The following is a 16,165-nucleotide window of genomic DNA, read 5'->3' on the forward strand; positions in this document are numbered from 1 at the left end:
AGGTATAGTACTAAACTTGCAAGATTAAACTATTTCAGAAAGACATGCCCTGTTGGGGGATAATTCGTCCATTGTCCATACATGTACCCAAAATAAAAGCAGCCAAGTGCTCAAATCTTTGTCACCCTATGTTAGAAAACAATGGTATCATAAGAGTGGCTTTAAGACGATTAAATAGAGATTTAGTGAACCAATTTCTGGTACTATCAGACTTTATGTATTTACACAGCCCCACATTTCAGCCCAGTAAAGAGCTGCTGTCTGAGACTTGCTTTATAAATCTCCAAGGTTGTCTAGTGATTGATGCATGTGAGAACCTTAAGACTGCACCAGCCTTATGCTGCAGCATAGTATCTACTTTTCTCCAAGTGGAACCCCCAACACAATCTATTGTCAATTTGTATTCACAGATATTCAAAGCTCACCACCTGTTCAAGTTGTAAAGTGCCTATATAAATGTTACCTTTAAAAGATCTACATATATTCAATGTCATATGTTTAGTTTTTGAGGCACTGATTTCCAGGCCCTTTTAATTGCAATAGTCTTTGAATTTAACTAGAAGGGTGTGTAATGCCTGGGCATTCTAAATAAGATAAGGGTACCATCTGCAAAGCAGAATGCAGGTATAGAGGAATTATTTAATTTGGTGGAGTCGTGAATACAGCCTACCAGATTTAAAAAACATCTTTAATAAAGAGGGAGGAAAGAGTGGGGGCAAGAACACACCCTTGTCTCACCTCTCTTTCCACAGAAATAGGCTCTTTAAGCTCGCCCTGTTTGCCCCAATGCACTTGAATATAGTTGTTCTCATGCAACCTAGTAATGACCGATAGTAGAGGGGCAGGCAGACCCATTGGCCTAACAGTTTTCCATAGTATGTGCCTTGGAAACTGATCAAAAGCTGACTGGATGCTGACAAATGTAATAAGAGAGTAATCCTTAAGACCGTATTTCCAGTAAATTAGTGCAAAGCGGAACATCTGGTCAACTATACCTACTTTGGGTCTAAAGCCTGCCTGAAAAGGGGATAAGATGTTATCTGTCATCTACTGTTCAAGTTTATTCAAAACCTATCTGGCAAAGATCTTCTGGAGATTATACACTAGGCTTATCGGTCTGTAGTTTTATGATATTGCCCTGTCCCTCTTTTGCATAAAAGACACAATTTCAGCCCCGCGCCAAGATTCAGGGATCTCCGCTCCATTGATTATAGCAAAAAAAGTTTGTATAGGATAACCAATATTGCGGATCGCAGCAAAAAAGGTAAGGTCTGGGTGCTTTGCCTGGTTTTACTGTGTCAATCGGAGCTAGTGTATCAGCCTTAGAAAAAAATAGAATGAATCAGCAGTAGAGGCACAAGGTCCATAGGCACATTGGAATCTGTTGCCAGGGAGTCATGGAATGCACATTCACAGGTATAGGCACTCTCAAAATCAGAGACCCCTACCGTAGGTTGCATCGAATAATCAAAGGGACTGCTATATTGTTTTCTACCATCTGCAATTATATGACAAAAAGATGTCACATGTTGAGTCCTCAAAGCTTCTAAGAGGTTCCTCCAGACAGCCTCATCCCATTCCCTTTTACTTTTGTTAACTGTATTCCTATAATCGGATCTAGCTTTCCTGATTTTAGGTGGAATGCAGGATTTAATTGCACAAATGAGAGATGATTTTGCTTTATGGCATTCCATGTTGTGCCATGGATTTCTCTTCCTGCTAGCAGGCGAATAGATGGTAAACCTCGAATGGGCTGTTGGAAACGATTCCTTAGTTGATCAAATAGTTGTTGATGAATGGTAGCTATAGGAAGAACGTACTTTAGAAGATTGTGATGGGATCTCTGAGAGCCATAGTTCCATTCAGTCCCTATTCTTAAATGGGGGTTTCAGGCATATGCCACTTATTAAAAGAAAGAAAGAGTAGACACAGACTGGGGGAATTTACCATTCTACACTACAGTTGTATTGGTGTGGAGACCTTTTTTATATGCTACTTGGAAATTTTATCACCAATCTCCACATGACATTATTGGAAACCCTGTCATAAATTCACTGTTGAATCACAATTGCCATTGGTACAGCAAGCTGAGCAAGGGCCTTATAGAAAAGATTAAGAATATCTGTTCGAAATTCATGGTTAGCCAACACCTTTGGCCATTTAATTGATCTATAGTTATTACTGACAAGGGTCTCTATATGGCTTAAGCTGTTTTGCTCAGGATGATCGTGAACCAGCCAGGAGCTAGATTAGACTGAAATGGTAATGAAAGCTATCAGTTCTTGGACTTACTCAAAAATTCAAGCATGTTATTCCACAGAGCTGAATCTAAAAGAGGATAATCTATCCTGCTTTAACACTTTCCTCGCTTAAAGATGTATGATCTTGCTTGGTCAGATTTGTATTTACCATTGCAGTACCTCATACTGTGGGAAAGACTCTTTTGGGAAAGCTGAACTCCACATATGATGGAAGGTGCAATTAGGGGTCACGTAAAGGAATACCCCTTACTTCTTCTTTCTCTTCCATTTCATGATTTGTACTCTCTAGCGGCTCAAAGATGGCAGTAAAATCTCCACCAAGCAAACTAGGTGGTCTAGATCTTAAAGGTGAAAATCAACAACGGCAATAGTAGAGGGCTCCTTATTGTGAGAGAGTGGGCGATTATAAACTGAATAAAGATTTGCAGACAGGCTCCGAAGTCCATAAAGGTGCAGGCCCAGTATTGCAAAGGAGTCAATCTTTATAGTTAAATTCAGTGATATCTTAACCCAGATAATCATCCCACCCAAACCTTTTCCTGATGCAGAAGGTTGTGCAGCAATGAAAATGGTAGGTAACCCATTCTGTGGATAGGCTCAGCTGGCCATGGTTCCTTAAATATCAATACATGATAGATAGTTATCTATCATGTCAAGCCATTGCTCTTCAAGTAGATTGAAACGTAGTCCCTCTATATTACATGCCAGTAGTTTAAACAACTTTTCTTCAGTTGGCTTCTGAGAAAGACAGCAGTTTACAGAGGAGGACATACTCAATACTCTATCTATGGCCTCACCTGGCCTGCTAGATTGACAATAAACTAACTATGATCATGAAACTCAGTCTTATTTTTGGTTTTGCCAACACTAGAAGACACTGATTTTCATAGGTTTGTGCATATATATTTTTTCTCTTTGAGTACCCCCAAAGTGTGAACACTCGGACACCTCATAATCATGTACATATCCTACTAATCACAATACCCAGTATGTATTTGGGTACAGTAAATGTTAAAACTCAGTGCAATATTGTTCACAGCGCTAAATTTCCAATTATGGGTCTCTAGCAGGACTGTGTAATAATGCTCTGCTATATGCACTGGAAATGCAAACTGATTGCTTAGGCAGGGGCTTAGCGAAGTTCTGATTCCAACATATGCTTGAGAGAGTTATATACCCTGTTTGTGGTTTTTAAATTGAGTTTCCTATGTATGTCCTATTCATGAATTTAAACTCTGGATATCAGACAAAAAATCAATATGTAAATCAACCAATGCAGATTGTGGCCACTGTTGACTAATATGCCCCTTTTTTTTTTAATTTTGAACAGAGTTTATTACATCTAGGTGGTGGTATATGGGATGACTCAACATAAATGAATTTTATTAAAGTAATCAACATAAAGAAACATTAGGTGAAATTACTTAAAATGAACTATTAAACAGCTCATGCCAACCAAAAGTCCAGCTACACTAACTGTGAGAGAACCTACCCGAAAGATAAATTTTTCTAACTTTGCAATAAAAGCACAAAGACATTTTATGGTTACAAGACAAATGTGCGAGTGAAACTAGAATTAGGAGTTCCAGTTACACAATATATATTTGCAGATATTATGTAAATGTATAAGCCTATTCATAATGTGCAACTGATCAACTTTGAACTTGAGAAAAGTTTTGGTTCTACTAAAGGTGCAACTAGATCCACAACAGGGACCTCAGGCAAGTTGCTGGTAAGTTTAGGCAAATGACGACTCCAGTTCAGTCTGCAGTATGTGAATAAGCTAAGACGCCAGCGTAGTCAACCCTTGTTCAGTTATCCTTTAAGTTACTCTTGTGGGTATGGTCTTGCTGATCTCCAACTCGTATGTGGCATTTTGATGTATTTTACGTTAGTACTATTCTTCATGGAAATGTACATGTAATGCAGGTCTCCTTTTTGGAGAATAGCCATGTTTTGTGTGTCAGTGGTAAGTGAGGTACGCTGTCCATAGAAGACTCAATTTCTGCCAGTGGCATTGATGCAGTGTAATAAACATGCAGCTATCATGTTCATTACCAACGGACCGATTTAGATCCTGGCAGATGTGGTACTTCTTAACAAATGTGACGGATGTCCCTTCTGCCATATTACAAGTGCATTAAATCCTATGACACTTGTAATACAGTGGACGGCATATCGGTCACATTTGTGGCGGAGTATCCCATCCACCAAGCTCTAAATCAGACCCGAAGTTCTTCACACTAACATGGGTGACCTTCTAAAACCTCCTCTAAATAGACAGGCCATGCAAATATGTAACTCATATTAATATGAACGATGTGAATATTTTGAATTATGCAAGCACTTTGGAATTCTGCACCATTCAGCAGTGTCCATTACTTTATCTTCATTTTCCTTTAACTTTGCTATAGTTTTTATCATTTCTGTGTGAATTTGTTTGATATTTTACAGTTGGGTGACTCACCAAATGAAAGGGTGCATATGCTCACAATGCAAAGCAATGCACATCCCTGAGTTATTAAAGAACCATCTCATCACTTATTTTTCAAGATTTTATTTGGAAAATGTTATTTTTTGAATGGCACCAGTAATTCACATTTTGATGGGAATATCCCCTTCACACATTTTAACAGGCAGGTTTTCTCCAGTCACACATCATTGGAAGTGAAAATATTTTTTTAATCCATCCTGTATTTCATTTGTGAAGTTCTTGATTTTTTTCTGCCCGTTTCCACTTGAGTACTTCTCTTCTGTTGTATGCAGTACCCCAAACCTCAGTAAATACATTTCTTTTGTTTAATTACTAAATTAATTGTATTACTTGAAACAACAGTTCAAATCAATTTTAACTTTGAACGCATTTGTGCGGGGACAATAGAAAAAGTTCAAAGGGTTAGAACCAAAAGTCATCTTTAAACATTGGTGTGCAATAATTCCTTGTTCCTAAACTTCTTATGAAGGATTGTTTCTGTCTTCAGTTTTGTAGTTACTCTATGCTGAGGAACAGCAGTTGAGGAAAATGCATATCAGTCTTTCAGATTCTTTTGAAGATGAACTTGTAATCGAAAAATGGGCACATACAATATGTTTGACTTTTTGTCCCAAATATTTTTTTATACAAAACAATTAAATAACTTTTAAGGGAAGGTCCTCTGGCCAAAAGACATTCTCACCTCAGTTAATGTTTTAATTACTTAACTTCAGTTTTGAAAGCAAGTGGCCACGTCAGCAAGGCATGGGGACCTCGCTCAGGTTATAGGACATCACACTTAGACAAGGGCAATAACCTACGTCAGAGGGATACGGGGAAAACAGATGGCTCCTTTCTCCTGAGAGTACTTGCAACATGGTGACTTTTTAGCATTTGGGTAGGTCCCTCTCCACAGTGGATATAGCTTTTGGGCAGCTGTGCTATCAACTTAAATGTTGAACTTCTGCTCTCAAGGTCTAATGCAATCAGAAGAAAATGTCTCTTCCCTCTAAGTTGGCATGTGGTGTAGAAGGGACAGTTTAGTCAGGTTTAGTGTCCTTTTTAATGACTTTCACGGTCTTCTGAAATTTTTCAACTAGACTTTTTCACCCTGACTATAGGAAGTTTTGTGCTCACTTCCATGGAATAAGCCTTATTACAGCAGCACTACTGGTGCTGATATAACAAGGTAAAAGGAAACTCGCAAGAATAAAAAAAAAATATATACTTACTAAAGGGCCATTTGCCCCCATGGGCCCAGTTGGTCCAGATTCACCCTAATAAACAAAATAAAAGAACAATATTTTAAAATATGGGAAAAGTACTCAACAGCGAACAAGTAAATCATGGTAAAATGTTACATTTTTGCATGCATCATTCATATTAAAACACCACAAGTGTAAGTGGGGCAATGACTAGCATAGCCCCATATTTCGAACTCCATAAAACACTGTACTGTCACTTGAAATTTGATAATTTGAATGTATCTTGTGAAGTTCACCCTGGAAAATATTTTACCTACGGATAATATACTTTCTCATCTGTGAAAGAAATGGCTGCCAGATGAGGTCCTATTTAGGTATGTCATTCTCATTCTGTGGCTTTAACAGCTTAAATATGGCGTTCAGGAATGGTGTGTGTGTGTTTTATGTTCAGTGGGTTAAAATGAATTAGGCGTCTTTTCGCAAGGAAGTGTTTTTAATGTGCCTCTTGGTTAAAATTCAAATATTAAGCTGTTAACATCACTTATCCCTTACAAATATTTTTGTAAACTGAAATTGGGAGGCCCTACTTCATAACCAAGAGTCTCTACGGATGTGCTGAGACGTTGCCAAGGCAGCTGGCTCCCTGTTCAGAAATTATTTAGATTTGCCTTAGCCAAAGGCACAAACAAAGTTAGGCCCAGCTGTCCCTCATACTTGCAGCAGTTATTCAGCATAATTTCCCAATGACTCATTTTGGAAACTAAATGTGTTTGCAGAGTGAGATCTGAAAGTTCTCACTCTAGTAAAGTATCCTCATTTATTTTACTGCAGGATATAAAGAATACGTAATTTCCTTCTTACTCTTCTGTTGTGTAATGATGCTCACCTTAAATTACTTTTGTACCATGAAGACATACCCTTTCCTAAAAAAGATCATTTTTTAAAAGGCAATGATAATGTACAATATTGTACAATCGTTTTTAAAAAGACTTATAATAAGTTGACTATAATAATGCACAAGTCTATATTTGCACCAGTGATATATAAATGCCAACTAAAATAACCCATTAAAATAAACCTGTTAGAGGAAAATTTATGAATTAGGAGAAGTCATTGACAAGCTATCTGTCCCTTAAAAGGAAGGCAATAAATTAGGTAAAGAGCTGTTCCCTGAAAAATGTTCATTGCATAATTATGATAGTGTTTTCTGTAATTTGAGGTTTACATAATATAATGTATCATTCCGTATGGGAGTCTTGTTTTTATTACTAAAACGCTCAGTACTGTGTAAATAAACCTAGGTAATGTACGTATGAATTACAGAATATTAGGATCTCCAATTTATTACTTTTTCATATTAGTAAACAATTTGAAACAACATTGAAGATTAAATTGAATGTCTCGTGGGCTACATGAGAACTCCGGTGGGAACATTTTGCCAGAGATGTGTAGCGGTTCTCCAGAAACATCAGAAAATGAGCTGTCTGTTCATTTTCAGCAGTGTGATGCATGACGACGAGGAAGGGCATTGGCTACAATACCACATATCGTACAACTTGCTTCTTTTCCTGAAGCACAAGAAAAGAGGATATCAAGAACAGGTCACAATGGAAAAGTAAGCAAAAAGAGAGCGGGTTAATAATATTTAGTGTAGGTAATATTTGAATTGGAACTAGTTACAACAGGAAGAGTTAAGAAGTTTTTTGTGTATAAGGTTGATGAAATGCAACTTAGAGAAAGTGCTAATGTTATGGCTGTGGCAGAAATGCTACATCTACAAAATTATGGGAGACTGCCCATGAGTTATTACATTTTCATAATATTCATAACAGATGTGATTAATTTGAGCCGAAGCCTACTGGCAGCATACTTTGAACCAAAACAAGAGAGAAAAAAACACAAAAGAAGGAAAAAAGGAGGAAAAAGCCAGAAAAACTGTGATAAAGGGAGAAGGCAGGGACAAAAAAGAATCTGCAGGCATGAGATAAAAAGGCAGAGAGAGCCTGGTGATGGATTTAGAGGCATGAGGTGGAATCAAGACTGCACAGCTTTGGTACTCAACACTCTGACCTTGGCTGAAGTCTTCTGAGCAAAACTTTATGCCCCGGCACATAATCTTTTACAAATTAAGCACTGCATAGGTGTCTTGAGGGCCATTTTCGGACCCAGCGATATGACACTTCAGATTGGAAAGCCCCTGAATTCAAAAGCTGAATCGAAGCTTAATAGCAGAGAATGTCTGGAGAGGGGATATCAACATGGTGGTCAAGTACAAAATTGACGGTAGCCTTTCAGCACTTGGTCTGGGCAGGTGTTGGAGTAGGAACACATATTAAGGACATTAGTTGGAGTTTTCCATCAGATGGTATGTGGTAAATCAATTCTTGCCTGCTGCAAAGCTATGTTCACGATAAGTTGCTTGAAGGAATGTGAAACTAAAGGTGGATGAAAATGTACTACTTCTAAAGTAAAATAAACGTTTAGAGATTTCACAACATGAATCACTATAGGATAATGGAGGTTGCAGGATGTATGGCTGTTTGGTATAATCCTGATATGAGGACCAGTAGATTATATTTTTTAATCTAATTTAGGACAATTTGAAGACATATGTATTATTTTGCCATAAGGAAAAATCACATGGAAAATATACTATCATTTAAATGCCTACAGGCTACAGTATTTTTGTTTAACATATGCCTACATGCGCTTGTCTGGAAAGTCAATCATATTTTCTCACCAAATTATTAACTGGTGACATAGCATAAATGTTAAGCAAACAACAATCCACAATTAAGTGTAAACTGAAAATTCAACAACAATGTAAAAGTAAATACCTTTGAACCAGCTGCTCCAGTTTCACCTTTGGGACCATCCAATCCTTTATGCCCCTTAAAGAAAGAATAAATATATTTTAATAATTGTTCATGTAAGCACGGTTACCCAATTATAAAATTATAATCCTAACAATGATTTGGGCTCCTAAGAACTTACTGTTATACAAGACAGGCAATATATTAATGACATCCAGCATGTATATTTGTAGGATAAATTCATGTACCACAGATCAGTTTACATATTCAGTTGTTATCCCAAACACCTGATAGTTGATGTGGGCCTAAAATGATGATCAATGCTGAAGGACAACAAACATGCACATTAAATAAAGCAGCATTCACAAATAAATAAAACATTCTGATGTAACCATAGCTCTTGCAAATTCATGTTCACAGACATATTTTAAGGTATTGTTTGTATAACGTATTCCAGCCATGAAACAACTGGTTGCATGAACAATATGTACTTGACATTGCTAGTGGGTAAGACAGTGGACCTCTCACATCATGGCTTCGCAAAAAATCTAATGAATAGGTGTAGTCATTTTAGTATTTTTTTGGGTACAAAAATAATAAATTGCAAGCTGACTAAACCAACAGTACTATATTAGGCTCTGTTCCGATAGGTGATACAAAATAAATAGAGGGCCATTGAGAGTGTGAATATTCAACCTTAGTGTTAACTACGTAATTATGGATTTCCAAAATTTTCCACTACCTACAGCATAATTTACATTTCAAAAATACATTGTTTTCGAATTCAATTATATCAACAATTTTTAAAGGAACTGTAGCATGCATGGAACAGCGCAGTGGCAGACAGTTTGCAAAGTTTAACTGATAATCTTTTTTGTTGATTGTTGTTTTTAGGGTAATCTCGTAATAATAAGGTCGAACATTTGCCCAAGCAATATTACTATCTCATTTTTATGTACCAGGAATTGGCTCTCGTCTGTAGCATTGTCATGGTGCCGTCCACGGGGTACAAGGATTTTCAGCCACCAATCAGAGGCCGCAATGGAAAGGGGGTCCTATTAGGGCCCCCAAACACGCTTTCCGACAGGCTTTCCATGTCGGAAAGGCCAGCATGGAAACCCTGCCGGAAACCATGCATCGCAATCCGGAACGCGTAAGCCGCCATCCATTTGGATGGCGGGCGGGTACCAGCTGGCCTACGGGCTCCTTGAGCCCGTCGGAAGCCATCCAGAATGACCAGCTGGTATCAATTCCAACCAGCTGAATCAAAATCAGCAGGTCGGAATTGAAACCACTGATGTCGGTTATTAGGCATCCGACAGGCCCCATAGTGTTGAGTAGTATCTCATAATTCTCAGCTTAGAAGAAGCATTGTCTGAAACTATGGGGATCATGGAGGCTTGTCTCTTAAAGTCAATAACCTTTTCTTATGCACAGTCTACCTCATCAGGTGAACGTGAATAATTATTTTCACAAGGAGCTAACAGCCATAATTTCTATTATGAAAGTAAATATTGAAAGACACGTTGCTTATGAATAGCAATACATCAGTTTCACAAATGTACTACTGGTACAAGCCCAAAGCTCTCATATCAAACAACCTACCATTCAGACGAACAAGGGACAAAGGAAGGAGAATGATAACAGTTTAGCACATTCAGTTGCTTATAAACTTTCACACCTTAGAGTAAATTAATACTATTAATTGCCGTCCCTTTCCCTCCATTTGTGCATGTACTAGTGATTTGGGTCAATAGGTTGGGTGGTGGCCAAGATGTAGCACTATTCACAAACTCAATGCTATACATTATAAATACACTAATAGAAACATAGGAATTACAGGGATAATGTAGCCAGTGCTATGACATATAGCTAATTTCCCAGGCTCTCCACTGGGCCAGAATGCAAATTGCTAGATATGTTCCTTTAATCAGAAAATATGGCCTTGAAATGCTACCCGATAATCATGCTTACTGACATAGTGTTCCACCAATCAAGAAACCAGACATTGTAGACAATATAAATTCAATGGCTCCAGTGCAATCAACACATGAACATGCCATGCAGAATCAATCCATTAGATAATAAAAACTCAGACTTACTCTATGACCCTTAAGGCCAGGATGGCCAGGAGCACCAGGAAAGCCTCTTGCGCCCTGAAACAAAATGCGCACATGTTAACAGCAGAGCATAGATCTTTTGCAAATGTAATTTACTATGATATCTGAGATAGCAATTGTCAGAAATAAAATGCACTCCCTCGATTTACAGAAAATACCTTGATGGTGGTATTTCATTCATGTCTATTCTAAGGTGATATTTCACCCCCATTTTAAATGTTTGTAAGAGATAGATACTTGTAAGTGTGCTATTTGTAATATAGGGTGGAGTTATTCTCTATTATTTCAAAGGACACTTTTTGTTAGCAGACTGTAAGAAATATGAGACCAAAAGACTTACAGCAGAACCTGGGAATCCGACTTCACCTACTGATCCTGGTTTTCCAGACTCACCCTAGATATAAGAATAGTACAAAAAGTACATGTGAGAGTTAGAGACAGATTCGATGTTAATTCAATGGTGTAAAATGACATTGATCTACAGACAGTCGAAAGTTGTCAGTGAAAAAATACAACACCAGACATTGTGATCCCAAGAAATGTTCTCACCTGTCCCAAACACATATGACTGACAATGTTCTGCTTGTTAACCAAGAGACAATGGAGCTCCTATTATGAACAATCTCAGAACAGAAGATGGAACTATCACTCCTGAACTGACACAATCTGGAAGGCTTTTCCCTTTTACCCAAATACATATTCCATATGGTTGGGCTCTACAACTTACAAAAATTTCACTTTCATCTTGCACACACATAAGATGGCAAAAATGAACTTCAAATTGTAAAAATCTGGCGTCTTATCCTAGATAAACATGACAGTGTTGTATGCACTCATTATCAACAACTGGACTTTAGAAAATCATTTCTGGCAGGTATTCACCCTATTCACCCTATTCATCTACTCTGGCTGAAAGGCACCTTCCACACCAATGCTAAACTAGTTCACAAAGCAAAAGCATGTGATTACATCACACCCATCCTTCATGAGTGTCACTGGCTAGCCATCCCAACCGAGATCATATTTAAGCTACTCACACTTGCTGCCTGGACTCCCAACCATCTCAGGAGGATTGATAACTCTGAGAAGTGAGGAGTCACTTCTACTCAAAGTTCCCAAGCTGACATCAGCCACTGCCAGCAAACATTAGTGACTGGAGCATGTGCCTGGCACTCTGTTATCAGCTATTTAAACAGTTCCTGAACCACAGACCAGCTGCTGTTCATGCTATGGCTGGCAGACATTTACTGTGCTAAAGTAGTAGAACATCAACATAGGTTTCTCTCCAGTATCTCCTCTGCTCAGTTTGTAGGCATGGAGCGCAGGACATTCTACTTTAAACTATGCTTGTGAATGGCACAGATCTTAAATATGAGACACTTATATGGTACGAGGAAGGCAGAACTCTCACATTAGAGAGACTCAATAAAGTGTAAATACCAGAACCGGAGGATCCCCCCTTAGCATCGACACTCTTGGCACACGAGGCAGGGATCTGTAGCCGCCAGGCACCAAAGCTAGCACGAAGAGCAGAGGAGACTGGCAGGCCCGGGTGGCTCACGTTAAGGCGGAGCCCCTTATCAGGGACGGCCCGCTCAAGGTGCCGCCGAAGCTAGCTTCCACAATAAGGGTCTTTGCCGGGCAGCATTGAAGACACGCGGACCGCCCCCCATCGAGCCTAGGGCCCCGTGTCGCTGGCCTCGGGACTCCATAGAACGAGAGTCTGAGCGACACTGACTAATTGGCAGCGGAGTCGGACCAGGAGGATAATGGCAGGCTTAGGCGCCATGCGTGCCCACGCGGTTGCAGACAGCAGTGGGGACGCATCCTTCTCCTACCCACGATTGGGGACACAGTATTACCGGGAATGGATTACGGGCAGCGGGGACCCCCCACACACTGTGAGAGAAGAGATCTGAGGGCCGGGCCAGGACTTGAGGTGGAGGCACCCCCTGGAATTGGGATTGTGAGTTGCCCATCTCTGTCAGCGAAGTGTGGAAGGTGTACAAGGTGCACGGTTACAGTGAGTAGCACCTGATGGGAGAAGTCGTGGCCTCACTTGGAGGAGGCCCTGGTACCTGCAGCCACCATTTTCCCGCATAGGGTAGGGCCCGGCAAGATCCCCGGTCCTGGGACTGAAGCAGGCAGTCGGCCATCAGCGGGAAATGGCAGGTGGACACAGCAATGGCCTACACAGCATTGAGTAGTGGACCAAAGTTATTTATTGCGCAGTAAGCACAGCGCCAGCAGGCCACCAGGCGTTGGGAACTCCATCAGGAGTCATCCGGGCCTCGCAGCGCCAATGCCCCTTCTCAACACCCAGCTGCCTGGGATCACTGTGACGCATACACGCCTCTCGGCAAGTGTTCTCTGAAGTGTCCCATGATTGTGGTGGACTTGCAGGTCCGTTGAGTGGGTCTGTGACTTGGGTGGATTGAAGCGGCGACCAGAGGTGCTCTGAGAAGCTAACGAGGCTTAGGAGTGGAACGCAACGGTCTCACGAGTATGGAGCTCCCTGTGGTACCCCAGAGTGGACTTTGGACTTTTGGCCCTTCTGCAGGTCTCCTGATCACGGGGGCTGGACTGCCACAATAGACTCCTTACCCAGTTTGGTTGTGCTGCACGTGGTCTGAGAACAGCGCCGGTGGGTTCTGGGGCTTCGGCCTGGGCCTGGGCCTGGCGATCAACGCCCTACCTGATCACCCACGAAGAGGCCGGGATTGATATTGTGCGATGGCAATGGCTCCATCCCAGCTCCTCACTTGGGTCCTCCCGACTATGACCTCAACTAAAACGAGGATACAGAAGTTCCTAAAGATATTTTTGCGAGAGCGCAGTCCAACCCTGACCAGCCAACCGCGTCTTCACAGATGGCGTCCCCTCAGCCACAGCCCGACGCCGGAGGCAAAGTCATCACCAGAGCGTTCCTGGAATCGCTCTTCAACACCCTTAGGGTGGATATACAGACAGTAAAGATTGACCTCACTGCTGAAATGCGAGAACTCTGCCGGGATGTAGACAGCATGGGAGAGCGAGTGGCGACTCTGGAAGTAAAAAGTGACAATGCGGCATCAGACATACATACTCTCCAGCAAAAGATTCTCCGCTTGCAGGATCAGCACTAACCCAAACCCACCTGGAGGACTTGGAGAATAGATCGCAACACCACAATATCAGAATCCGGGGGGTGAAAGCTTCAGACGCCACCAAAGATCTGTTCGCTTTCACAGAAGGTCTCTTCCGCCACATCCTGGCAGCACTGGCTGACGTCCCCATTGTCCTAGACAGCGCACACAGAGTTGGTCCACCTCGGGCGAACAACGCCCCACCAGTCGATATCCTTGTTTGTTTGCAGGGCTTTTAAACCAAAGAAGCTATTCTCACAAAGGCTAGAACCCTTCATCCTATCTTCTACCAGGGCCACTCCCCAGTATTGTATCAGTACCTGGCTCTAATCACCCTGAAGCAACGGCGTCAATTTCGCCCAGTGACAGAGCACCTCAGGCCACAAAACATCACGTATTCATGGTAAACTCCACCAGATGCGCTCTCTTATTGATATCTGCCAACTGCTGGGCCTGGCAGTGCCCAATGACGAGGATGACCGACGGAGTGTGGTGTCAGAGCCAGACTTTTCTCCCTCCAGGTGGCAGCGACCCAAGCGAATGCGGTGATTCTGGAAGCCAGACAGGCGGGTCATTGTGCAGGGTCAGCAGGACACACTCGTCTCCTCTGCTGATGCACTGGCAGGCCCGAGCCCTGCCACTGAATGAGGACCTGACAACTACCTGTCCTGATTGAAGTTTCCCTACACACAGGCGAGCAGCGAGGGGACTCGGACCCTCCCCTTGGTCACACCATGAGCCCCGTATTGACAACTTCTCGGTTCCTACTGGAGGGCGGATATTATTGTCAAGACTTGAATTTTCGGCATAGACTGAGTTTCTTGTTTCCTGTTGGGACTCTTGTTTTGCTTTCAACTTTTTTGCTTTTTTTTAAAGTTTGGGTTCCCTCGTCCACCTCTCCTACCTGCTTCAGCCGACATGCTTCTTTTGCGCTCTGCTGGTTCGGTCTCCTACACACTGATGCGTGCTATGCCCAGCTGCGCTCAGAGCGACATCATCCTTACACCCTCCCCTGATGCCACATGATTCCCTTAGGGTCCTCACCCTTAATGTGCATGGCCTAAACAATCTGATTAAATGCATATCGGTCCTGAATTACCTGCAACAATCTAAGGCTGACGTTTGCCTTATTCAAGAAACTCATCTTTTATCTGAAGACCACTATAGGCTACAATCTAGGTTCTTCCCCACACAGCTGTTTTCCTCTTGCACCTCGAAATCTGCAAGGGTGGCTATCCTAGTCTGCCGCTCCTTCCTGGGTAGAATCATACAGAAAGAGGCTGAAATTCAGGGATGCCTACTGACATACCAGTTCCTACTGGGAGGGGTAGCATTTGTCATTGGGTCTATTTACGCGCCCAATGAAGAACAAGCCAAGTTTCTTCTTACTGCCCTCTGAGATGCGGCAGCATCCTCGGACCGCCACTTGTTATTGGGGAGTGACCTTAACATTGTCTTCGACAACGACTTAGATCACTCATGCCAGAGGACAACACAGGTAGGTGTTCTTCCCCACACAGCACAGGCACATCTCTGGGATCTAGGGCTCACGGACCTTTGGCAACACTTTCACCCAAGCACTCGCAGCTATATCTTTTATTCAGGGGCCCATAAGACCTATGCCTGTCTTGACTATTTTCTTAGCACTTCTTCATTTCAGGCCTATGCAGCAGATGTTGAACTTTTAATGGCAACTCACCGGTTGTGGCCACCTTCCAGTTGCCACGCTCCTCCCGACCCCTTAGACACTGGCGATTGCGAGATACACTGCTACATCTCCCCACAGTAGTCAAACAAACTCAGAAGTACTAGCTTCCTAGCCCTCAATGCTAACACTGATACCTCTCTGGCCACTTAGTGGACGGCTCTGAAAGCGGTTATCAAGGCATCGCTATATCCGCTGCCCAGAACAAAGAGAGAAGCCGTAAAAGAGAGGAACTTACTCAGAGGGTCTCGGAGCTTGAGCAGCTGTACCAGAGAACCGGGGCGTCCCGTGCTTGGCGGCAGCTCTGTTCAGAATGTAAGCAACTTGCGGCATTAGATCAGGACAGGGCCGAGTACGCGGCATTGAGACTTCGCCACTCCAATTATACAGCTGGAGACAGATGTGGCCGCCTCCTTGACAATAAGTTACGGGAAGCCCGACAGCATCAAGGAGTGCAAGCCAT

The 16,165-nt window shown here is 41.9% G+C and overlaps 1 protein-coding gene across 2 annotated transcripts in view; it reads right to left on the reverse strand.

Annotated features, from left to right (window-relative positions):
- COL5A2 (collagen type V alpha 2 chain) overlaps positions 1 to 16,165 on the reverse strand; it is a 342,059-nt gene that overhangs the window by 107,885 nt on the left and 218,009 nt on the right. For both annotated transcript variants that reach the window (XM_086955351.1, XM_086955352.1), the window contains 4 exons: positions 11,213 to 11,266; positions 10,855 to 10,908; positions 8,777 to 8,830; positions 5,967 to 6,011 (listed from right to left, as the gene is read on the reverse strand). In XM_086955351.1, the coding sequence (XP_086811477.1) occupies positions 5,967 to 6,011; positions 8,777 to 8,830; positions 10,855 to 10,908; positions 11,213 to 11,266 (207 nt within the window). The remainder of the gene's footprint in view (positions 1 to 5,966; positions 6,012 to 8,776; positions 8,831 to 10,854; positions 10,909 to 11,212; positions 11,267 to 16,165) is intronic.

Source organism: Lissotriton vulgaris, chromosome 2_1 (assembly GCF_964263255.1).
Source record: "Lissotriton vulgaris chromosome 2_1, aLisVul1.2, whole genome shotgun sequence".
Lineage (NCBI taxonomy): Eukaryota > Metazoa > Chordata > Amphibia > Caudata > Salamandridae > Lissotriton > Lissotriton vulgaris.